The following is a 25,393-nucleotide window of genomic DNA, read 5'->3' as shown; positions in this document are numbered from 1 at the left end:
GCGTCACTGAATACAGTGAAATTTTATGACATTCCCTGGGGCACTGGCTGTTTTAACTATTCTGGATAGACAGCCAAGCAGTTGTTGGGTGAGGCCTGATACAAGGAATCCTAGAATGGTAGTGGTATTGCCGTTTTCTGTAGAGAAGAAAGTTTCTGTTGAGTAAAAGGAGGTAGGTAATATAAACCAGTTCACAGCACGTCCTCACACCTCTGAACTGGCTACCATTACTGCCTGCTTTTCTCAGCACGCCATTGCCTTATGAGTGGCTGTTTGATCAAGAGGCTGAAATCTTGACTGGTGCGGTGGGTCAGATTTCCTTTTAGAATCATTCTTGATTTTAAATTTTTTTTTTTTTTTTTTTTTTGCAAGGTCCAGGACTGGGCCCTGTGAACCTTCATAGGTGGCAGATAATGAGAAGAAAAATTGGGAAAAAAGAGATAGCAATACTTCACGTTAGGGAAACCCTCCAGAGAAGCATTTGAGTGAAATCTTCCCGATTTAGCTCTGTGACTGAATTAGACACAAACCAAGAAAGGCCCAGAAGGTCCTCAGTAAATGTTGGTAGAGTGAATGTTGACCAAAACCCTGAAGCTCCTTCCATGAGATTCTCCAGAGCTTCGATGTTATTGACACGATGTTCTTCCTAAGGTGAACCTCAGTCCCTTCTCCAGCACCTGCAGCTCATTTTCTCTCTTCTTACCCTGAGGAAAAACACGGAAGATGCTGATACTGTTGTTCTTATGTCTCTGTTAAATTTGCACATATGAAACCCACCCTCAATTTTCCATATTGTGGACTAAATAACCCCAATTTTGAAAGCTTTTCCTTCAAAAAGGCAATTTCACAAACATTGCCGTGTGCCCATCTTAAGAATTACAGGTGTTTAGAAGTAACTTACATATGACCATATAGACATACCCACACTGAGATACATAATGTGCTTCATTTATAAAGGTCCCGTTTCCTGTTGAAATCCCTGCATCCGGGGCAGTTGGTGGCAGTGCTGTAGGCTTCTGTCTCTTCTCTCGAGCCCAGAAGGAGGTGATAGCTGATGAGCTAGACTTACAAGATGCAGCCCCATACTGATTAAACGTCCATTTTCTTGGGGAAATGGCTGACAGAAGGAGGATAAAGCTGTGAGGAAGCTTGTAGCAATTTCCCACATCTACCACCACCAGTGAGCTTTATTTGTGTGCTTAGAGTAATTGTTAGCAAAACAATGGCTGGAAAATGTACCAGGGAGAAAATTAAGAAATGACAGACCTGCTTCTAAAAAGTAAGAATAAAGTTTCTTTTGTTAAGTTTTTCAAAGCAGAAAGTTTCCCTTTAGCTAGATATATCATCCAGCTGTGGCACCTGGGCAAGGAAGGTGACCAGGCAGCATGGGCTCCAGTTATCTGTGTGCAGGCTCTGACCTGAGCGGCCACTGCCCAGATGGAAGCACAAGCTCAGGGCTCTCTACTGGGGAAGAGAAGCATGGTGCTGGCCTTAAAATCCTAAAGCCACCTGTGAACCACGGTGTAGGTACTGATGGGGTAGAGAGGGTATGCAGGAGTATGGTGGTGAACAGAGAAAGCTGTTGCCTTTAAAGAGTAATGGAAAGGACTCTGGCTAGGGCTGTGCTTTCCAGCACAATGGCCAGTAGCCACATGTGGGTATTGAGCACTTGCAGTGTGGCTGGTCTGACTGAGACGTGCTCTGAGTGTAAAATACGCACCAGAGCTCAAAGAATTAGTGTGAAAAAAAAAGAATGCAAAGTACATCATTTATCATCTTTAAGATGGACTACATGTTGAAATGATATTTTGGATAGATTGAACTAAATAAAGTAAATGATTAAAGGGAATGCTACAACATGAGGAAAGCTTGAAACACAATGCTAAGTGAAAGAAGTCAGACACAAAGGCCACACATTGTACGATTCCACTTATATGAGATGGCCAAGAGGCAAAGCAACAGAGACAGAAGGTAGATGGTTGGTTGCTTAGGGCTGGGGGTTTTGGAAGGCAATGGGAAGTGAGTGCCGATGGGTATGGAATTTCTTTAAGCGGCGATGAAAATGTTCTAAAATTGATCGTGGCACTGGTTGTACAGCTCTGTGAATATACTCAGTTGTACACTTTAAATGTGTAACTGTATGGTATGTGAATTTTATCTCGATAAAGCTGTTTTAAATTAACAAATTTGGATGCAAAAAAAATTTTTTTTACCTGTTTAAAGTTTAAAAAAGGTAGCTAGTAGGAAATTTTAAATTACATAAGTGGCTGGCATTATATTCTGTTGAACCTGCTGGGCTAAGGGGACTGAGGGTGAAGAAGCTGGGAAAGCCCAGGCTAGTGGTTCCCAAAGGGCTGATCATAAACACCAGGCAGAAGAGCAGCCAGACGTGGTCACCTTTGGTTCAGGGCAAAGAGGAGTGAAGGGTGACAGAGAACCTAGCCTGGAAGGTTGGGGGGTTTTGAGGATAATGAGATAACTCCAGGACTGGAGCCGGCCTGTGCACCAAGTGCCAGCACAGGACTGATGGCAGACCCCAATTTCTGGCCCCTAGGCAAACAGGGGGCGCCGAGTTTGATCACCTCTCCAGAACTCTTATCAGCCCAGCCCTACCTTTCACGAGTGTCTGCCCTGGCTACCTCTGACCCAGGCTGGCAGCCTCTTGGGCTGAGAGGGTCCACATCTTGACGCACCTGTAACGCATTTGCACACCTGGAACCCAGTCTTGGTGAGCTATGGCAGGCAGACCGGGAAGCTCTGGCCTTGTCCTGGGGGATGGAAACTTCTTCAAAGAATATTGCCAAAGGAGCTTGTTAGGTCTGCTTATGAAATGTCATAAACAAACCCTTGAGTCGGTCAGAGGCTTGGCTGGATGCAGCATAAAGGGAAGCCTTGGGTGCTTTCTTGGCATCCTCTCCCCGACCCAGGTTTCTTTCCAATTCAGTTCCCCTCCCCCTCAAAAAAAAAGCACAACAGTATTTCAAAGGACACAGCTCGTTGAATGATGGGTAAGGAAGCTACACTTAGGGCCTCCCAAAAGGAAGGATCCCATGACTTATCTCTGGAAACCAGAAAGATGATTGGACTGAAGGGTAGATTGGAGTGAATTAGCCAGATGAATTGAAACCCCAAAGGTCTAGTTCTGAAGGAGGGGGTCAGTGCCCTAGAAAGGAGAGAGAAAATTAAATATACTGTATTTGGCAGTGGCTATTTAAATTTTAAAATTGCAAAGTGAGAATTTGACCTTATCCTGTGTCTTACCCAAGCTATGTCCTGAAATTTGCTCCAGTAGTAAATTTAGTTAGTTTCTCTCATGACTGACTGTGTACCAGGTTTCAGAGGATAGGGTGGTGATCAGAGAAAATGCGGTGGACAAAGTTCATGAACGTAGGAGTATTATCTGGGCAGAGGAAGAGCTCCTGTTTTCTTGCTGTGATGAAGTAACAACAGAAAGTTAACTGTTCATTGAACGCTTGGGAGACATAGAGGTGAGCATCTTCTGTATGACTGGAAGCTCCTGAAGGGCAAGGTTATAAATTACTCATGTCTATATCTCCACCATAGGGACTGGCACATGGTAAATTCTCAAGGAATACTTGTAGCGTGGATGGTTGGATGGATGCAGGGAGGGAGGGAGGGATATGACACAGTAGATAATTGATTAACAGTTCTGTTATGTAATGATTTAGTGTTTTGGGTGGTGGATGATGAGGAAGAAGAACTTGAAAGATTTCATTTATGTGATAGGGAAATAAATTCTGAAAGTGTTAAACTAAAACATATGATAGCATATTGCATATTTGGTTTTGTCAGCTATCTAGTTTTTCCAAACAGTGCTTAGACATGTTGAAGAAGAGTGTGGGTAGAAAGGGGAAAAAAATGCCTAGAATTACAGCTCATGGGCCTCCCTCTCTGGATCTTGGAAGACGCAAACCACTTAGGAGTGGACGAATGACTTCATGATGATGTTGTCAGGGCCCTCAGAATAAATATTGCCTTTTCCATTCCCACTGCTGGTACTACACAGTGCAGCTGGTGTATCATCAAGAGGCTGAGATCTCCTCATCCTTCTCTTCTGCGGCAGGCAGCATAAGTGGTAAAAAAGTTGCTCAAGAATCATTTGAATCCTTCATCCCTTGTCCTTGCAAGGTGAGGTAATCCTTTCTGACCAAGGATCCTGTCCTATAAGTGAGTTGGCTTTTTGTGTTGGGCAGTTAGCAACCTATATTTTAAGTCAAGGTATTTAAAAGTCAGGACACAGAAAGAGTTTCTATCTCCAGATAGTTCTATACCAGAGCTTAAAAGGCTCGTCTGGAATATTAGAGGGCAGGGAACTTCAAAGAAAACAAAACCATGTGTTATTTTCAGATTGAACTTAGATCTCTAAAAATTCCGTGAAACTCTCTTATGTGGGTCCGAGGCACGCCACTAATCGAGGTGGACGTGACCCTGGTAGGGTGAGCTGAGGAAGCTGGATTCTTTGAAGGAAGTAACTTTCTGTGATATCATGTCGGGGATGTGCAGGTGCAGCTGGGTGGGAGCCCTTGGCACCAGGACTCCCTGTAATGGGTCCAAATCCCTGGTGCCCATACTCCTTGACCCAAGTCACTTCTGCTCATGAACCTGTACTGTGACCCACAAGCAGCCAGCAGCAGCTGAAAGGAAACGATGTGGCAACTGTGTCCGAAGACGATGGTTAAATGTTGGAAACAAAAGAAAATCCATTTAAAAATATGCCGTTGTATTTTACAAAGGCTCTGCAAGATTTAGAAAGCATGTTTAGCATTCCAAGTATGCTCCCTTCTGTGTCTTTGGAGACTGGCTCTGAGAATGATTTTTTTGTTTATTTAACATTTAATCAAAAGAGACACGGACCCCACCAGCTTTTGAAGAATAGCTTCAGTAGCACTGCCTCTTTGCATTTAGTTTGAGGAGAGAAACTCCAACCATACGGAGAATTTGGTGTCTGTAATACGTACTAAAAGATCAGCTGGTCTAACTTTACAGGGCTAATAAAAGGGAAGAATTTTCCTGTGCTCAGGTCTTTTATGAATTATAAATAACCATTCACCTTGGAAGATAGCACATCATAAAATTTTTTTCACAAATATGCACAAATCCATTTTAAGATCCAAGAAAAAAGATGTTCAGAAGTCTCAGATGTACTCAGTTTTGATTTCGTGGGGAAACATATTCTTTTACCATATGGATGCTTTTAAAGGGGCCTTCAACTGGGGCTCAATAATGACACCCTAGTGGCTAAATAAGGCATTTCTTTCCTTCTAACATTATTTCCCTGTTATTAAAGGTGGAAAAACCTTCCTCAAATAGCATACTATTAGAGTGCTTTAGGGGCTATCCTGGGAATCAAGGTTATGTGTCTGCTCCAGAAATACTGTTGTCTGTAATTATCATTCCCCAGTGGTTCTGAGGATGCAGTCTTGGTGCTTTCATTAATTTCTTGATTCTACAACTCTGAAGCGCTTGCCGGCTCTTGATATTCAACATTTTACAGTAGGAGGTTTTTTTGTGTGTGGTTTTCTTTTTAGGGTCACAGGTCTCTCTCCCTCCCTTCCTCTCATAATAACCATTTCCTGGCTTCTTTTGTCTGCTACAATAAAAGGTATGAAAGACTAGATTTAAAAAGAAAAAGAAGTCAGATGTGAGATTCTTACAAACCCACGGCTTCATCTTCTGTATTTATAATCTAATATGAATATTAAAAGATAGAGTATTTAGATCTAACAAACAACTGAAGAGGGTCCATGGGTAAGACTAGCACATTCATTTTCTTCCCCCAACACTTTACTGTGAGTGTTTCCAAATATACACAAGATTTTACACAGCATTTTACAGTGAATACCCATATACCCACCATTTAATTGTAGAGTCTACCATTAACATTGTACTACCTTGCTTTATTGCATATCTATACATCCCATCTCCATTAATCCTTCTTATCTTCCTCATGCTTTTGAAAGTAAATGGGGGCTTCCCTGGTGGCACAGCGGTTGGGAATCCGCTTGCCAATGCAGGGGACACAGGTTTGAGTCCTGGTCCGAGAAGATCCCACATGCCGCGGAGCAACTAAGCCTGTTCACCACAACTACTGAGCCCGCGCGCCTAGAGCCTGTGCTCTGCTACAGGAGAAGCCACCACAAGGAGAAGCCCGCGCACCACAACGTGGAGTAGCCTTTGCTCACCGCAACTAGAGAAAGCCCACACGCAGCAACGAAGACCCAATGTAGCCAAAAAAAAAAAAAAAAGGGTAAATGGCAGGGACTTCCCTGGCAGTCCAGTTGTTAAGAGTCTGTGCCTCCACTGCAGGGGGCACAGCTTTGATCCCTGATGGGGAAACTAAGATCCTGCATGCCACAGGGCATGGCCAAAAAAAAGTAAATGGCAGGCATGAACCAAATTCCACCTAAAAACTTCAGTTTGATATTTACTTTTTTCTTCTGATGTAAAATTTATATATAATGAAATATAAAACCTTAAGTATATACTTTCTGAGTTTTGTGTACACAAAGTCCTGTTAAGACATAGAACATCACCATTGCCCCAGAAAGTTCCCTCCCAGTTTCCTGTCAATCCTCGCCCCTACTCCCCTTCCCAGAGGCAAGCACTGTTTCGATTTTTTTCACTACAGATTAGTTTTGCCTATTCTAGAATTTCATATAAAAATGGAATCAAATAAACTCTTTCGAGTAAGACCTTTTCACTCAGCATACTGTCTATGAGATTGAGTCACGTTATTCTGTGTGAAAGTAGTTCATTCCTTTGTATTGTTGAGTAGTATTCCATTGTGTGACTATACCACAGTTTGTATGGTCGACCATTCATCTGTTCATGGACACCTGGGATGTATCCAGTTTTTGGCTATTGTGAATAAAGCTGTTGGGAACATTTTTATACAAGCTTTTTTATAGACATATGCTTTCATTTCCCTTGGGAAAAACCTACTTGCATAATTGGTAAATCACAGATGCATGTTTAGTTTTTTTTTTTAATTTTTATTTTATATTGGAGTATAGTTGATTAACAATTTTGTGTTAGTTTTAGGTGTACAGCAAAGTGATTCAGTTATACATATACATGTATCTATTCTTTTTCAAATTCTTTTCCCATTTAGGTTATTACAGAATACTGAGCAGAGTTCCCTGTGCTATACAGTAGGTCCTTGTTGGTTATCTATTTTAAATATGGCAGTGTGTACATGTCAATCCCAAACTCCCAATCTATCCCTCCCCTCCACCTTCCCCCCGGTAACCATAAGTTTGTTCTCTAAGTCTGTGAGTCTGTTTCTGTTTTGTAAATATGTTCATTTGTATCATTTTTTTATATTATGCATATAAGTGATATCATATGATATTTGTCTTTGGTGTATGTTTAGTTTTTAAAGAAACTGCTATTCCTTTTTCAAAACAGATGTTCCATTTAATATTCCCACCAACAATGTATGAGAGTTCCAGTTGCTCCACATCCTAGCTTGCATTTAGCGTTGTCATCCTGGTGAGTACGTGGTGATATCTCATTGTGGGTTTAATTTCCATTTTCCTAATGACTAAGAACATTGAACACGTCACCATGTGCTTATTTGCCATTCATACATCTTCTTTTGTGAAATGTCTTTTCAAATCCTCTATCCATTCAAGCAATTTTTTTGTCTTTATTACTGAGTAGGAGTTCTCTATATATTGTGGCTATCAGTCCTCTGTCAAGTTTATGTTTCACAAATATTTTCTTCCAGTCCATGGCTTGCCTATTCATTTTCTTAATGGTCTCTTTTGATGAGAAAATTTTAATTTCAACGAAGTCCATTTTATCAATTTTTTTCTTTTATGTTTATGGCTTTCAGTGACCTAAACAAAGCACATTGATCTTAATAAATGGTGTTCCTAAAATCTATTGTAGGCTCAAGGAAATTCAAAGCTCATTACAATGGGCTCATTGTAATAGCTGTTTTTGCCTAAAGAAACATCCGCTTATGTACACATTGGGAACAATTAAGGAAAACCTGGTGATCTGTCAACACTCACTCTCAAGAACATCCCAGAGAATGAAGCAAAGTCTAGATCTCCCTTTCCACTGTGCTTTTTATAATAACAAGCTTGTTTTGACGGCTGGAAAGAGTCACAACCAATAAAACCACCTGGTCATGGCCTTGTTATGGAATCAAGTCAGCCCTTCTGCTTATGGGCATCATAAGTGGATTTTTATAAATTAATCATATGTTATTGAAGAATCACATCTTAAATGGTTTGAACGTACAGCATGAATGAATGAGGAGTCTTCCCCAGAAGGCTTTAAAAAAAAAGAAAAGAAAAATCCACAGAGAGAGTCAGGTGTGAGCGATGGCATGGGGTAAAATTAATAGCAGACTGAAAGGGGGAATAGTGGGCAATGAGAAAAGCAGGACTTGGAGAAACAGAGAAGCTGAAAGGACTCTTCCCACCTGTTCTTAGGCTGCACACTGAGTCTTTCCCCAAGATTTTACCCCTGACTCTTTGCCAACTGTTCTGCTTGTCAGTGAAGCTGTTTGATTTCTCCCTTTGTTTCTCGTTTGGACCAAAGGGACACTCAATACGGACATGACATTTTGAAAACTAAAGTCACATCTTTTTCACCCTATCTTCATTGTTGTTCTGGCCTACTTTCTCTTAGACATTTTCTTGAGGGTGCAGGCTGAATGTGGTCTTTCAAACTTCATGTCAACTCCCTTGCCTGTCTCTCCCTTTTTGATTTCATCTTCTCCCAATGATCGTTAATGTTCTACAACTGCTTATTTAGTTGTGGGTTATCCCAGGCCTTTTGCTTCTACTTTTTATCATTAAACAAAATTTCCCCTTTATTAGAGATGGTGATTCAGAAAAAGAAAGGGATGTAGGTTAAATGGATGACTTTTACTGTTTGATTATAGGTTGAAATTAGCAGTCAGATTTTTGTTTTTCACTGATCTAGTAGGTTTTTATAACCTACCATTTTGGTTTCTGACTATATGATTCTCACTGGAAGTTGTCTTGAAATATAAACTGTGGAGAGAGAACACCAATTTGCAAAGCCCTGGGCAGTGCTAACCCTGGAGAATATTCACCGATGACTGTGTGGGTGTGCCTGCCGGGCCAGAACAGGATCTAGGATAACTTTCCCAGCTTACCTGCCTGTCTTCATCCAATGACTTTGATTATGAAGAGTAGCTGTGGGTGGTAAGTTTTTCTGGTCTCCTGGACCTGTTCCTGAAGAGAGCAGATAAGGTCAGAATGAGAGAAAGCTAGGTTCTGAGTTAGAAAAATCAAGCAGGACTTAAGAGCCTCTGAAATAATAAAGCTATGCCCTAAGTCATTAATACACAAACATGACTGAAATAATCGGAAGGAAGAAACAAATAGGGTTAAAGTCACAGGGCCACATGATAAATTATGCCTGGCTATGCAAGTGGGTTAAATCACTTCCTAAGATGTTGCCAACAGCACAAATATCTGCATTTAGCCTCACATGCAACAACAACAACAAAAATGAACCAAAAATACTAAGTTTCTTCCCCTCTGGAAAAGCTAGATACTGCTATTATATTGTCTCCATTAAGACACAGGAGGATCTTGGGTAGAGTGAGCTAGGTGGGTCCCACTGGTCTGTGTGGGTAGAGTTAAGTGAGGAGCTTGGTGGAAAGGCTTGTGAAGCTGTACTTTCTGTAAGGCAGTCCTGTTGCCAATCCTCCTCACATTCCTTTTCTCCTCATGAATATTCTTTACACCAATTGAAGTGGAACGTGAAATGGTCCAAAACTCAGTTGTGGAAGCTTATTCTTTTTTCTCATTTTGAGTTACTTCAAAATGTATATAAAGTAAAATGCAGAATCCTGAAACACTGTTTCAGTCTGAAACTAAGCTCAAGCTCCTTGGCTTGAATGTAGGGTCCCTCATGAGCAGAAGAGTCTGAGTTGGAAAGGGGAAATGAATAATAGGGGATGGGACCCATGGGAAACATACATTGATGTACCTTCTTTCATTCTCTTCCTTCTTTCTTTCCTCCCTCCCTTCCTTCCTTCCCTCCCTTAGTATTCTTGCATGGCTGCTCCATCTTTCTAAGGAACAGGTCTGAGAGCAAAGGGAGAGGCATGGCATGGAATGGAAGAAGACTAAAAAAACCTTTTCTTGTGACTGAATAGAAACTGACAATAAAAATGGTAAAGTTCAGGGACTTCCCTGGTGGTTCAGTGGGTAAGACTCTGCGCTCCCAATGCAGGGGGCCCAGGTTCGATCCCTGGTTGGGAAACTAGATCCCGCATGCCTGCCGCAACGCAACTAAGAGTCCGCATGCCGCAACTCAGAAGTCTGCGTACCAAAACTAAAAATCCCGTGTGCCGCAACTAAGACCCGGAGCAGCCAAAATAAAATTAAAAAGATATTCCATAAAATTTTAAAAAAATGCTAAAGTTTGGTGATTATATTGATAACTGAATGGAAAATCAGTACTATACAGAAGCTTAACTTATCTTTCAGGCAAGATAATTCTGTTTGCTTTTGATGTATTGCCAGAGTTCTGCAAGAACATCTGGCTGACTGGCAGTTATGTTTTCTGAAGGGAGGGTTCAGCTGCTGCTACCATCACACTCTAACTTCCCTTAGTACCATAAGGTTTATCTGAATCTCAGAATATCTACGATCATGCAAGATCCAAATTTCCCTTTGAGCTGATGTTTGTCTTTCATTTGTTTCCTAATTAGCATTCAGGTTTTAGCCCAAGAGTTCACTGCCCGAGGCATAACGTCTCCCTTGGTGGTGACCCCTGTTGTCATCCTTCTATAGTGAATTCATAGGACTGTTCTCTGATTTTCAACTTCGCTTTGTGGTACTAGGTCTGTGAATGTTTAGTTGACAATACGTGCGCGCCTCTCTCATTTCCTGTTTTTAAGGGCTGCACTTAATTTATTTGAAAGGGTGGAATATTTTAAATTACAATTCAGCAGTTTTACTAAGGAAGGCTGTAAAACACAATGAGCAAGGAGTTTTACTTCCTCCTTACAATTGCTACTGCCCTGTTTTGAAATCTTGATATCCTCCAATCAGTGGGAATGACTTTAACTTAGGCTGTAACATTTTGAAGAGCAACCACGCCACGGCTGGAGCTGTCGAGGGGCATGGGACTCCCGCACACCATCATTCCATTTTTCCAGACGCCTTGTTTGTACCCGGAATGTGTCTGCCTGTGCTTGATACTGCTCTATCGTGTTGAGTCCCTCTCCCACAGGCACAGCATTTGGATTGGTTATGGAATACAGTTGCTCAGCCAATCAAGTGTAACCTTTCTCCTGCAACCCTAGCAACACCTGACAATGGTCATTGACAAATGTTGAGAGCAAACCTGACAAATCCAACCAGCCACTGACAACGGTACCCGTCCAGGGCAAACAGGGCTAGTCCTGCCCACAGAGCACTTTGTGTGGCCAGAGGAGTTAGTGGTTTGTGCCAGACCTGCAAAAGCAGAACCTGCATGTGGGAGCACAGGCTTGCACCCAGCACCCTACCCCGATTTGCTGCCACTCTGGCCAAGCTGACATTAGTTGGTCAAAGCCAGCACTGGAGCTGGCGTCTGTGGGGTGTGGGAGGGTCTCATCATCTCTCATACTAACGTAACCCACACAGCAACCCACCCCCCATACCTACCAGTGTCTTTTCAATGGTTGGAGAAAGAGCCCATATAAAACTTTGGCTCCAGGGTCACACTTCCGGCTCTGATGCTAATTTGGCCCTCAGGGCAGGGCCAGAGGAGCAAAATTCCTGGCTGTGTCCCCAGTGGCACCTTTCCAAGCTTCCTGGCTATGTATTTTTACCTCCACGCCTGACTCTGAACCCTGCTGGGGTACAGTTGGCCTGTCTGCCTCAGCTACGGGCACACTGGGACACTCCTCAGGACACTGCTGGACCTGAATGAGCTCTCACTTCTCTCTGGAAGGCTCTGAGACTGAGGGACCTGTAGGCAGACCTGGCAGAGGCTGGGTGGGGTGGGCTGGGGGCTGGGAACAGGATAAGAAAGGGGACCTGCCAAGAACATGCACAGACAATTCATAGGCAAATGCACGTTCCCACAAAGACATAATAGCTGTGTGTGTATGATGCCCTCCTGAAGTCCCCTTACACGATCATTCCTGTTAGTCTAGCCACCTTGAAGGCGTATTTCAAACTGTGGTTGAGTAATCCGCTGTGTGGTGATTAGCTGTTAATGAAGCTGAAAATACCTAAATCATCCAACAAGGAATCTGAATTAATTTTTTTATGGTTACCCTGCTAGACAAGTCGGTGTCACGACAAAGACAGACCTGGGGATATATGCAGACATTGGCACACACGGATAAACCTAGGCAAGAGAAACAAAGGTGGAACAAGGTGGGAAAAAAAAAATAAAAAGGAAACTTCAAGGAGAGCCATGCGTTGAAGAGTGTGAAACCCAAGGTAACATTGTGAAATTAGTGAAGTTCATTCAGCAACCCCCTTCTTATTAGCACCACCCTATAGGGCCTGTCCTCAATTTAATTTTCCATGAGAGGTGGCAGAGGGATTGGCACTCGGTCACTTTAACTAATCCCTTGGGATTAAACATTGATAATGGCTTCAAGTCTTAGCCCTTGGGGGGATATCGATATTTTTCAAAGGGGGCTCATGAAGGTCCAAAAGAACTAAATCTCTAATGGTTGAATTGTAAATTGAGAGGAATAACTTTAGAAACTTGGCCTTGCTCAAACACACTTTTTTTTAAATTTTATTTTTTATATAGCAGGTTCTTATTAGTTATCTATTTTATACATATTAGTGTATATATGTCAATCCCAATCTCCCAGTTCATCCCACCACCACCAGCCCCCGCCACCACTTTTCCCCCTTGGTGTCCATATGTTTGTTCTCTACATCTGTGTCTCTATTTCTGCCCCGCAAACTGGTTCATCTACCATTTTTCTAGGTTCCACATACATGCGTTAATATATGGTATTTGTTTTTCTCTTTCTGACTTACTTCACTCTGTGTGACAGTCTCTAGATCCATCCATGTCTCTACAAATGACCCAATTTTGTTCCTTTTTATGGCTGAGTAATATTCCATTGTATATATGTACCACATCTTCTTTATCCATTTGTTTGTCGATGGGCATTTAGGTTGCTTCCATGACCTGGCTTTTGTAAATAGTGCTGCAATGAACATTGGGGTGTATGTGTCTTTTTGAATTATGGTTTCTCTGGGTATATGCCCAATAGTGGGATTGCTGGGTCATATGGTAATTCTATTTTTAGTTTTTTAAGGAGACTCCATACTGTTCTCCATAGTGGCTGTGTCAATTTACATTCCCACCAACAGTGCAAGAGGGTTCCCTTTTCTCCACACCCTCTCCAGCATTTGTTGTTTGTAGATTTTCTGATGATGCCCATTCTAACTGGTGTGAGGTGATACCTCGTTGTAGTTTTGATTTGCATTTCTCTAATAATTAGTGATGTTGAGCAGCTTTTCATGTGCCTCTTGGCCATCTGTATGTCTTCTTTGGAGAAATGTCTGTTTAGGTCTTCTGCCCATTTTTTGATTGCGCTGTTTTTTTTTAAATATTGAGCCGCATGAGCTGTCAAACACACTTTAAGATAGAAGCCTCCTCTGGATATTCCTAAAGCCAGAATTAAGGCAAGAAAAAGTAGTCGGGGTGGGATGGGGAAGTGCAGTGGGAAGCAGTCCATCAGATGGATGCTTTACAGGAGGATGACACCTTAGATGGAGAGGGAGAGGCAGCAGGCCAGCTTCCACACAGAAATGAGGCAGGAGGTAGTGTTAGAATCACCCATACCTGTCCTTCAGGGAACCTGGAAACTTTCTGGTGACATGAGATGTGGAAAATTACAACACAGGATATTATATAATGTGTTAAAAACCAAGTCTTATACAGCCATATATGCACACATAGGTTCTAAGTTCAAAGTCTAAAAGCAATTAAACCATTCTTACAGGATGTAAAATTGTAGGGATATTTGCCTCTTCAGCAGACAAGTAAACTATCTTCTTCCTTTTCCAGATTTTTCAAAATTTTCAGTTATTACTGGTCAAGTTTTCTGTGAAAGACTTATTAAGACTATAACTATTCAGACTACAGCTATTAAGACTACATACAGAACAACAACAAAAAAGAGGCAACATCTAATGTTTATTTCTTGCTCTGAAAGTTAAGAAATTTTTATCTTCCTCTGAAATAACGAAAGAAAAAATAAAATTGACAATGTGTATCGTACGGTTCTTCGTAACCTAAGTTTCCCATGTGTCAGGAAGAACTTATAAGATGTCTGAAGTGTTATGAAGATGCTTAGAGGAAAGAAGGTAAAGGTTCTCACTTAGAGCTAATAGTTCATGTTCAGCAATTTGAACTTGTCTTAAGGATAAACCCAAGAGCCCCGGGAGAGGGCATAATGAATCTTTAATGTAACAGTTTGGAGCGAATATTTTTCCCCCTTAACCTCTAAGAGATCATTGTTTCCTCTTTCCATGGTAACCAGAACACTTGAAATTGCCAAAACTTAAGACAAAAACCAGAAAAATACAATTAACAGAAGACAAATGTTAAAGGGAGCATGTATCACAGTGTGGCAAACGTTTTGAAATTTGTTTGGAAAGATTTTCTTCTTATTTCTTTGCTTGGAATAAGGCCACAATGTCTAGAATGTAGTAGCAATAGCTTCATGGCATGCTGCTGCATGTTCATTGAATAGATTTTACTCTTTTCTTGAAAGGGAAGGAGAGACCCATGGGCCTTGGCAGAAATCAAGTGAAGGTAAAATGTTGGAAGCTGCTCTCCGGGCAGGTCATGATGTTAACCACAATGAGAAAGCCAGTCTGGCTGAAGTGCCCTTGCTCCCTCCCTTCCATGGAATGAACAAATACTTAATTGAGCACCTACTATTTTCTAGGTAATCTGTCCTACACACAACTAAATGAAAAATTACAATTCTAGAAGGGCTTCTAGGGGAAGTACATGAACTACAAGAGTGTGTAACAAGCAGAGCTGACCTGTCAGAGCAGCCAGGCCTTCCTAAGGAAGTATGATTAAGCTGAGTAGGAGGAAACTAGGCAGTGATTGCTGGGCATGGAGAGAGAGAGCATTCCAGGCAGTGGGAACTCTGGGGCAAAGGCGCTCTGGGGGAAGTGAGCCTCAAGTGTTCAAGGAACCGAAAGCAGGCGGGAGCAGTCTGTGTTGGCAGAACCCCAGAGAGTGAGGGGAATGAACCTGGGACAAGGCCAGCTGGAAAGGTGAGCACCAACCAGGTCATTCCTAATGCATAGCCTTGAGTCTTGCCAGGCGGGCTTGTTGAGGATTTTGTTCTCTATTCCTCCTCATTCCAGGGTGAACTCAAGCTGTAACAGGAAGGCATGACAGGCCCTTCTTGTATGTGATGTGGGAATGGCAACTTCTGGTTTATCTGAAATCTGTTAGGATATTGTCATAAATTCCAGATGTGAACCACCAAGCTTCAAAGGATTATACTTTTATAAAGACTTTAAACCTAAATCATACTCAAGATATATTATTTTACGTACAATCATTCAACAGGCACCTCAGAGCCATCATCGTGAATTTCAATTATCATCATGTATTAACCCCTCAGAAGCCAGAGTTTGACCATCTAATAACCTTCCCTTTATCTGCAACCTACCTGGAATCCAGGAAGTCTGCAAGAAGCTGAAGTAAATGTGACATAGACTGTGCATATTTTAACCATAGGGGATGTCCTCATTAAGAACTTAGTTGATTTTTATTTTACACACAATTCTAACAAGTGGGTTTTCTGGGTTCCAAAGCCACAGCAAATGGGAAGCAACAATTCAGAAAGGGAGGAGGAATGGGGTTGTATGACAATAATTAAAAGTAACAGGGGACAGCACAACTGTAGAGGAGAAGACCAAAAAAACTGAGGGAAAAAAGACATAAAAACTAATAACTAAATAAAAAGTGAAGGGAAGGAAGGAAGAAAGGAAAGAAAGAATGAAAGAAGTCTAGAGTTGTTAGTTGTGGACAAACTGTCTTGCGTGCCTTAGTAGCTCTTGAGGTCATCATTGTGTTTATAGTGAGACCCTATGCTTAAGAAGCCAAGGAAGTGCATCACATTAGAAGTTTTCTAGCCTACAGGATTAAGATTTTTTTCTTAAAGTTTTGGTACTTAAGAAATAAATCTTCAGTTTTTTGGGGAAAATGTCTATTCAAGATGGTTCTTATAAAGGTTCTTATAACCATGGTTTTATTGTGGTGTAGTTCTGTGGATGTGTTAATATAGATTTCAGGTTGAAAAAATATCTGACATACGAGCTTTTGCTGAGACTGCTTCATTTCACAAGATATTTAATTCTGGGTTTGAACGAAGTCATTGGAAGTGACACTTTTCGTATCTGAATTGTCATGATGCTATTCTTGACAAGGAATGAGTTCTTGAATATTTAGAATATTGTAGGTGATAAAAATGTCCTTAATAAATACGTTATAAAGTTTGGCTTTCACATTTTTAACTTTAATTTTCATGCTTGGCTCTTAAAAGCAAATAATCTTTTTCTAGGCATAAGGTGCCCCCCAAAGTTACTTGGTTGTCTGAATTGTATGTCTTTACTTCCTCCAGATGGGAATGAGGATGAATAAGATACTGTTTGATCAGTTTGGAAAATGCTCATGCTGTATGTTTATGAAATGATTTGGGGGATGACATTATTTTCTGCAACTACATCCTTCATACATGTCAGAGCACGTTTTGACTCCCTAGAGAATATGTTCATACCGTAGCATTTAATGTCTTCAATGTGTTTTTCTCCTACCATCTCACCTACCAGAGATATGTGCAAAGAGTGAACTGGTAGATTGATGCAATTTTGAGGAAATCATTAATTTTCTAACTTAAGGTTTTTCTATAGTGCTACTTTTTCAATGTTTAAAACTGGGAGTTCTTTTTCCAGTCGACATAGGTAAATAAGTGTGGAAGTAAATATTTTTTACATTATTCAATTAAATAGTATTCTTGTGTCTATCTTGTGACAAGCTTAACAAAATACTTACTAAAAAGTTACAGTTACAAATAACCCAATCAAAAAATGGGCGGGAGCTCTAAATAGACATTTCTCCAAAGAAGACATACAGATGGCCAAAAAGCACATGCAAAGATGCTCAACATCACTAATTATTAGAGAAACGAAAATCAAAACTACAATGAGGTATCACTTCACACTGGTCAGAATGGCCATCATCAAAAAATCTACAAACAATAAATGCTGGAGAGGGTGGGGAGAAAAGGGAACCCTCCTACACTGTTGGTGGGAATGTAAACTGGTACAGCCACTATGGAGAACAGTATGGAGGTTACTTAAAAAACTAAAAATAGAACTACCATATGACCCAGCAGTCCCACTCCTGGGCATATACCTAGAGAAAACCATAATTCAAAAAGATACAAGCACCCCAGTGTTCACTGCAGCACTATTTTACAGTAGCCAGGACATGGAAGCAACCTAAATGTCCATCAACAGAGGAATGGATAAAGAAGATGTGGTACATATATACAATGGAATATTACTCAGCCATAAAAAAGAACAAAATCATTCCATTTGCAGCAACATGGATGGACCTAGAGATTCTCATACTGAGTGAAGTAAGTCAGATAGAGAAAGACAAATAGCATATGATATTGCTTATATGCGGAATCTAAAAAGGGTACAAATGAACTTATTTACAAAACAGAAGTAGAGTCATGGATGTAGAAAACAAATTTATGGTTACCAGGGGTGGGGGGGGAGGGATAAACTGAGAGATTGGGATTGACATATACATACTACTCCATATAAAATAGGTAACTAATAAGAACCTGCTGTAGAGCACAGGGAACTCTACTGGATACTCTGTAATGGCCTATATGGGAAAAAAAACTAAAAAAAAAAAAAAAAGAGAGAGAGAGTAGATACATCTATATGTATATGTATAGCTGAATAGCTGATTCACTTTGCTGTGCACCTGAAACTAACACAAAATTGTAAATCAACTGTACTCCAATAAAAACTTTTTAAAAAGTTACAGTTTTTTAAAAGGGGAAGGACTAAAAGCTATAATTAAATGTGGCATTTCCTATTTCTTTTGGCTATCGCTAGGTTCTAAGTCATGTTGGAGGCTTGTTAAACATTCCTGTTCTGAGACGGTTTCATTTGATGCGATCTTCTCCACTGCACTTTGGATTGGAACGAATAGACTATATTTATGCTAAAATATTTTTGCTAAAAATTAACAAGAGTAGATTATCTAATATTTAACAAAAGCAAACACTTTTTACGTCTAGAGGGGGGAATTATTGTCCAAATTACAAAATTTGAAGCAAATTAATTTATAAGAAAATTGCCAACCTGATTTTTTTGTATATGTTGAGATGTAATGATTTATTTTTCAAAAACCCAGATTGTAACTTTAAAGACTTTTGTCTTAACAGAATACACTGCTCTTAGAAATAGGATGGAAAAGATTGGTTGGTTGATCAGTTGTTGAATACACTTTCTTATACTTATAGAAAATTCTAGAAAACCTGTGGGTAAGTGATAATGTGGCCACTGAATTATGAATTATGATGTTTCCCAACTTGTCTTTTCTAAAGAATTATCCAGGGCATATATTAAAACAACAACAACAAAAACACAGATTCCAGGTCCCACCCCAGCCCTCTCCAGGGGAGAGGTAAAGGAAATCTAAATTTTAAACAAGTACACAGGGCTATTCTTATAATCTGGGCAAGTTTGGGAAATACTGGATAATGGGAAAAGTTCTGGCTTTATCATCAGACAGCCTGAACTTGAATACCTGCTAGGCCAGATCAGAGCTGAATAACCTTTGATGAATTTCTCTGAGCCTCAGTTCCTTCATTCATTTCTTGTGCCAGGGCAGGGCGGGGAGGGGTGCTAAGGGGGACTGGGGACCAAATGAGTTACTGTTTATAAAAGACCTAGCACTGCATCTGCACCCACTCTCTAAACAATGATAATAGTGAAATATCAGTAGTTTCATTTTCTGGAATTTAACAAAGTTGAAATGGATCAAATTTTTCTCCTCTTCAAAGATAGAGCAATGGTTTTAATGCCCACTTCTTATTTTGCCCAAGGATCTAGTTGGGGGAAATGACTGACCGGGGAGATTCTTTTGGCACTTTCCCCTGTTATTGGACATTTTGTCCTGATAAGTGTCATCTCTAATATCTCATTCTTTACTCTTTTTTTGGCACATAGAATTCTCTGTCATTCCACTGAAGGGGAGAATAAGCCTGATTCATAGGCTAACTATGCTGTTTTAGGCTTTTTTTTCTCTCTAAATAATTTAATTATATCCCAGGGAACATAATTGGCTTTGGTTATAATATAAAAAGTATACCCCAATATAAAAGCATGGAAGTGGGAATAACTTTGTGTCCATCTTCAAATGACTTAAAGTTCCTTAGATCTAATCTAATTCTCACATCTTGGAATCTTCCTATTAATGGAAAATTATTCTTTTAATTAGCTGAGATGACTGGCAATAATGATCAGGCAAAGCCATTTTTTTCTTCTGCAGGCCTCCTAAGTGCTAGGGCTGTGTGAAGTTCTTGCCACCAAAGGGTAGTTTTCAAACTTGACTGTAAAGAAGACTCACATGGGGAGTAAGTGAGTGTCAGTTTCTGGTTCCTAGCTCCAAAATTGTGTGCAGTGTTCTGGGGCACTCTAAGGATCTCTCTTTGAAAACCACTGCTCCAGGAATTTGATACATCTCTATTGAATTTAATTCAAATTTTCATTCTTAAAGACAGGTAGAGATGCCATGACAGACGTCGAGACAGGACTCCACTGCTCCTTTCAAATAAATTCCTTAGCTATCCATCTATTGATGCATCCAACTGCAACAGGCCAGGTGATTGGTAAGGTGCTGGGGGAGAGGGTGTCTCTCTTCCTTGTGGCTATCAGTTTAGCTACTGGGAGTCCTGTTTATGAAGTCTGCCTAAGAGCCTAGCTCCTGACCACACTGGCCGATGTGGTGTGGTGTGATTTGATATGATGAGTCACTGCATTTGGGAAGCTGTAGACTTTTTGTACTTTCATTTCCTACCATTGCCTAATGGTAAACATTGAAGCATAACCAGAGGCCTCTAGCCCTTATGTGGTCCCTACAGTAGAGGCTTGTTTGAAAAGGGCAATTATAAGTAATATAGTAACGATTTCTATGAACACCAGAAAAAAAAAAACACTGTAAATACCTCAAAAATGAGAGTGGCACAGTATCAGCCAAAGATGACATACTGTCACTTCTTCCTTGACTCATGAGGGTAGCTGACCTCTGGGGAGACAGAAGGCTTGCAGTGCAGTGCTGGGCACCTGGGACTACAGAGATGGCTGAGGCATAATCTCAACCCTCAGAGAATTTCTAACCAGGGAAGAGAGACAAGATGAATGGCTTGAGCAGGTGTAAACATAGCTGTGACACTTGGCAGAACGGTATAAATGTAACGAGAAAGATCCAAAGCGTTACAGTGGCTCCAGGAGAGAGAGATCACACATCCAGGTGGCTTTTCCCAGAGGAAGCGGCATTTGAGCCAGTCCTGGAAGGAAGGGTAGGAATTTGACAAGTTACAAGGGAAGAGACAATGTCTCTCTTACAGGCCACAGGAACATCTGGAGCAAATGTGCAGAGTGGGAAAGTTGGGATGACATCTGGGGAGCTGGGAGAGGTCCTGATGGGACCTAACAAAATTCCTGTTGGGGAACTGGAAGGTCTGCTACATTTTAGTGGAAGATTAGGCTGGAAAATTGCGTTTGGTCAAGATCATATCTGAATTTGGACTTTTCCTAGTAGGTGGCAGGGAGTCATTTAAAGGGACTTGAGCAGGAGGGTGACACCATCAGAATTATACTTTAGGAAGCACAGCAGCTGGGTGGAGGAGGATTTGCAGGAGGAAAGGTTATACAGACACACCAGTGAGGAGGCTGTGCAGAGTGAAGAGGAGGAATAATTGACTGAGCGAGAGGGGCTGGGATAGATAATGCAGCAAGTAAACCTATATGGGAGTTGCAGGCAAAGAGGAAAAAATCTTGGGGGCCTATGAACAGGTGGCAACAGTAATAACAATCTAGGGGAAGGAAGAGAGTCTGGTTTCCAGGGAAATGTGGTACTTTGGGTTTGAGGTGGCAATGGAAAAGGGAGCTGGCCACCAGGAAGAAATGAGTGAGCTGAAGCAGAGACCATGGTTGGGAGTTGGGAACAGTGTTAACTCTCCAAGGGGTGGGCCACTAAAAATGGAGAAGAGGAACCTCATAGTCTATAGGGCAGGGTGTACCTTAAACAGTTGGGAGGAAGAGAAACCCCATAGTAAGGCAAAGAAAGATGAGTTGGAGACACTGAAGGGACAGGAGAGTGTCAGGGAAACCAGAGAGGAGGACAGTTGAAGAGGGAGGGTGTGGTCTCAGTGTAAGAGACTGCAGAGAGGGAAAATGGGGTTAGGCTGAGGTGGAGGCTCTAGATTCATCTTTGAACAGAGAGTTTAATGAAATCCTTCCAATGTAGGATGATGCCTTAAATCCAGTCTCTTTGGTTCAATACAAAATCAAGATCTCTAAACATCAGGCACCTCCAAAGGTGTCTACTTTCCTGTTCAGTATGAATTAACTTCTTCCACTAACACCACGTAGGACCCTGAACGAGTCACTTAGCCTGTCTGGGGGTATGAGTTTTGTCATCTTTAACTTTCCAGTTCAGCGATTCTGTCTGTACCTGTATGAAAATTCTTTTGTAAGCTACACATTACACAAGCCTAAGTCCTATCATGACTGTTTGAAGATGAAATGGAACCCAAATTTTACTTTTTGACTTACTTTCTTCTCCTACCACCTATATTTTTTTAAAATTTAAAAACTTTTATTTTTTAAGAAACCCCGAAATAGAACTGGAGGAAAAATCTTCCCTCTCGCTTTTGCCCATAAAGATAGTCTTCCAGTTTTCTACCCAGGCCTTTTCCTAAGCATTGAGGAGGTGCCCAGAAAAATACCAGATGGATATACAAAAACATAATGTCACCAACATTTTCCTAACTAGTAAGGCAGCTATGGAAAGTCTGCCAGCATCAGGTCCCCTGGGGACCTGCAGCCTGGGGCTCGGTGAGGCCTGAAGAGGGGAAGAGCCAAGACCTGGAGCTCGAGGTCTTCGGGGCCGCGGCCCTGAGTGGGCGATTTTCTTTAAAACTCGGGAGCGCTCTTATCCCTTTAAATCCAGGCAACGAGGCGGGCAGGTGGGTATCAGCCAATAATCTTAAAAGATGCGAAAGTGTCAAAGGAGATACGGTTTATCTTTTACAATAGCGGCAGTTATCAGTGACAGGGTTTACAGGAAAAACAGAAGGCAGAGCAAAGAATAAGGATGCCTCTAATGTGGTAATTAAGTCTGTGTTTTGGACCCAGATTCAACCGAGCTCTGGAGAGTGCGAAGAACAATGTCCGCGGCGTTCCGGGTTCAGCCGGGACTAGCTACTTCGCCTTCACCGGTGCCCTAGCCCCAGCAAGCTGGGCTCTCCGCTCGCCCGCCCCCCACGCTGCCTTGTCCCGAGAGGATGGGCCGTTCGGGCGCCGCCAGGGCGGCAGAGAGCGCGGCGTTTGTCCTGAGCGCCAGGGCTCCCCGCAGCCCGGCGCCCAGGGCGGACGCGAGCCGCAAATCTAAGTGCGCACCGAGCGCGCTCGCAGCCACCGTCCGCCGCCGAGCGGCCCGGGCGCGCCGTCTGCAGACGGCTGGGCTGTGCGCGCGCGCCCGTAGGGTGTGTGCGCGCGCGCCCGTGGCGTGTGTACTCACAAAGGTGTGTTTGCTAAATCCACTTCCCGGGTGTGCCCTCTACCCCGAGCCGCAGCACCCCCGGGCCTGGAGCGGGATCTCGGCAGAGCGGCCGCTGGGGCCAGTTCAAGTTCCCCAGCTCCGCGCCGGCGGGCGGGCCGGCTTCTCAGCCCGCGGGGCTGAAGAAGCGCGAGGGCGGGGCGGCAGCGGCCAGCTCGAGACGCGCGTCGCACAGCTCCGGGACAGGTTCCGAGCGCTCTGCGCGTTTCCGGACACTTTGGCCGGCTCGGTATCCGAGACAGAGCGCACGCGGGGCTCGGGGCTGAATGCGCCGCAGCCAAGAGGGGCAGCGGAGCTGGTGCTCTTCTTCTCAGCCTTGGTCTGCAAAAGTGAACTGGAAAACAGCCGCCTAACGCAGCCTCCTCCCTCTTCTCCGGCACCGCAGCTCGGGCTGGGGGTGGGGGGAGCTCCTCCGGGCTGACTGGAGGGCAAGCGAGTGGCCGGACGGCCTCAGCCGCACCTCCTCCGCCTTCCTCACCACCCCAGTCCCCCGGGTTCCACGCCGCATTTCTTTGTTTTGAAAGCACCTCCTCCGCCCAGAGGCTTTTCCCCCGGCGGTCAGGCTGTGACGCGGGGTGGGGCATCGACCCGCGGGCCCCGCCCCCCGTTTAGCCCGGACCCCTCCCCTGTGCTCACCTCCCATCTCCCCTTCCCTCCCCGCTGCGACCCACGAGGCGCGTCCTCACTTGCTGGACATCAAAGGGAGGCAGGGAATTGGAGGGGGAAGTTGAGTAGGCATTTGTCTGACATTCTCACAACCCTTCGGGAACCCAACCCCAGCGCCCCCGCTACCCCCGTGTCCGCTGAGCGCTCTATTTATGTTTCAGCCCAGTGATTTGCATAGGCCCCGCCTTTGGCCCTAGGTTCCCCTGGGCCAGCGCGAGGGGGAAATGAATCAGCAGGACGCGCCCCTCCGCGGGGTCCGCGGGGTGGGTGTCGGGTGCCCCCGGCCCGCTCGGTTCCCCGCCCTTCTTCCGGGGAGCACGTCCTGGAGGGCTGCTCGCCTGTTTTGGGGGGTGAATGTGGACAAAGGCATGGGCTGACGGCCGGACTCTGGCGGAGGGTGTCTGTGGCGGGGCCGTGCGGGGCGGGGGAGGGAGCGCGGGCCGCACAGACAATGCCGGCCGGGGCCGAAACGGCGGCCGGGCCGCGCTCTGCGCTCTCCCTCCTCTCTCCCCTTGTCTGTCGCTCGCTCGTCTTTCTTTCTCCTCTTCCCCCCCACTCCTCACCCCCCGCCCCTTCCATTTGAGGGAGGGAAATACATTTTAATGCCACTCGGCTGCCTCTTTTCTCCTGGCTTCGACGGGCTGGCGGCCGCGGAGCTCCGGGGGTCGCTGCGGCGTCTGGACTGGCCCGGGCGAGCTCCGCCGGCCGCCCCGGGATTTAAATGTCCTTTCCTCCGCGCCTCTCCGTCTCGGGGCCGCGCGGCGGGCTGGACCCATATCCTGAGGGAGCTCTCCCCGCGAGGACGCCCCCTAATTAAAGGGCGCGAGCAGGGCCGGGAGCGGCTGGTTCTTTCCCGTTCCGGGGGGCAGCGGCGTGCCCGGGGCTCCTGCCGCCGGAGTTCGGTTTTGGGGGGCCGGGGGTCGTGCTCTGTGCGATCCGTGGGGAGCGGTGACGGGCTTGGCGCTCTCGGCCGGCGGCTGCAGGAGCGTGAGGCGGAGGGGCTCTGCGGCCGCTCCCGCGTCCCTCCCTGCGCGACCGCCTGGCAGCCGGGCACGACCCCGCACTTTGTTCTCATTATCAGGTTTATTTGTGCCCCTTTCAGTTTTCTGTCATCCTCCGAAAAGGGGAAACCAAACAAAAGAGTCTCTTTATTTCTTTTCGGGGCTTGTAAAGTAGAAGATATTTGACAAAGGCGAGAGTAGGACTTGTGGTTTAAAGCTGCACAGCCCTTCTTTTTCTGACAGACCATGAGAGTTTTCTCAAATACCGAATTTTAAAAGCTTTCCCTGTCCTCCCCCTCCCCCCACCCTCCAGTGTGTTTTTCTGGTCAGATATTTTTTTCAACTGTAGCGCTGGGGATGTTTTGAGCTGCACGGAAGAGAACAATGCTATAGTGAAACTCCCCTTTCCCCGTATTTTTCTCCTGATTGCAAAACGACGTATTTTCTAACCCCCCCTTCTCATATTGCTGTCTGTTTAAACTGTGGTGGTGAGCACGGTTCCTAATGAATGGGGAGAGGTTTGGAAGCATCACTGCCTCTGATTTTTTATTTAATCTTCTCTTTCCGTAGTCAGTTCCTTTTATCCTTCTCTTTGGGAGTCCGGTGGGGGGCTGGGTGGGGACCCAAGAGAGACTTAAAGATTTGTTTTAATTTTATCTGGTTACTTTGAATTCTGATGCAATCTGCAAACGTGATTTTCTGCATGGTCATTTATTTGTAAAGGCAGCCCCCAGTGTTGCCTTTTCTAGGTTAGATACCCCTTTCCTTATGTCTAGAGGGGGGTTTAACTTCTGAGGCCATCCGTTCTTTAAAAAAAATCTAATTAACAGCCTTTAAGTTATTTT

The 25,393-nt window shown here is 43.6% G+C and overlaps 1 protein-coding gene across 1 annotated transcript; it reads right to left on the bottom strand.

Annotated features, from left to right (window-relative positions):
* Positions 1–343: 343 nt before the first annotated feature.
* Positions 344–23,465, bottom strand: LOC112413416 (uncharacterized). Its single transcript, XM_024765373.1, has 3 exons — positions 22,843–23,465; positions 9,158–9,236; positions 344–704 (listed from the first exon to the last, which is right to left on the bottom strand). Exons 1-2 carry the CDS (start codon positions 23,463–23,465, stop codon positions 9,185–9,187), a joined length of 675 nt encoding a protein of 224 aa, XP_024621141.1. The 3' UTR covers positions 344–704; positions 9,158–9,184.
* Between the last annotated feature and the right edge of the window lie 1,928 nt (positions 23,466–25,393).

Source organism: Neophocaena asiaeorientalis, unplaced genomic scaffold (assembly GCF_003031525.2).
Source record: "Neophocaena asiaeorientalis asiaeorientalis breed wild unplaced genomic scaffold, Neophocaena_asiaeorientalis_V1.1 scaffold198, whole genome shotgun sequence".
Classification (NCBI taxonomy): domain Eukaryota; kingdom Metazoa; phylum Chordata; class Mammalia; order Artiodactyla; family Phocoenidae; genus Neophocaena; species Neophocaena asiaeorientalis.
Note: the sequence above shows the minus strand (reverse complement) of the source record. Positions and strands in the feature narration are given on the sequence as shown.

Bases quoted from the DNA above. Each gene is read 5' to 3' on its own strand.
- LOC112413416 (XM_024765373.1), bottom strand. From the start codon at position 23,465: ATGCCCCACCCCGCGTCACAGCCTGACCGCCGGGGGAAAAGCCTCTGG. The intron at 9,237-22,842 runs GTGAGTACACAC...TGCTCTCTTCAG, and splicing joins GATTTAGCAAACACACCTTT to GAACAGGTCCAGGAGACCAG.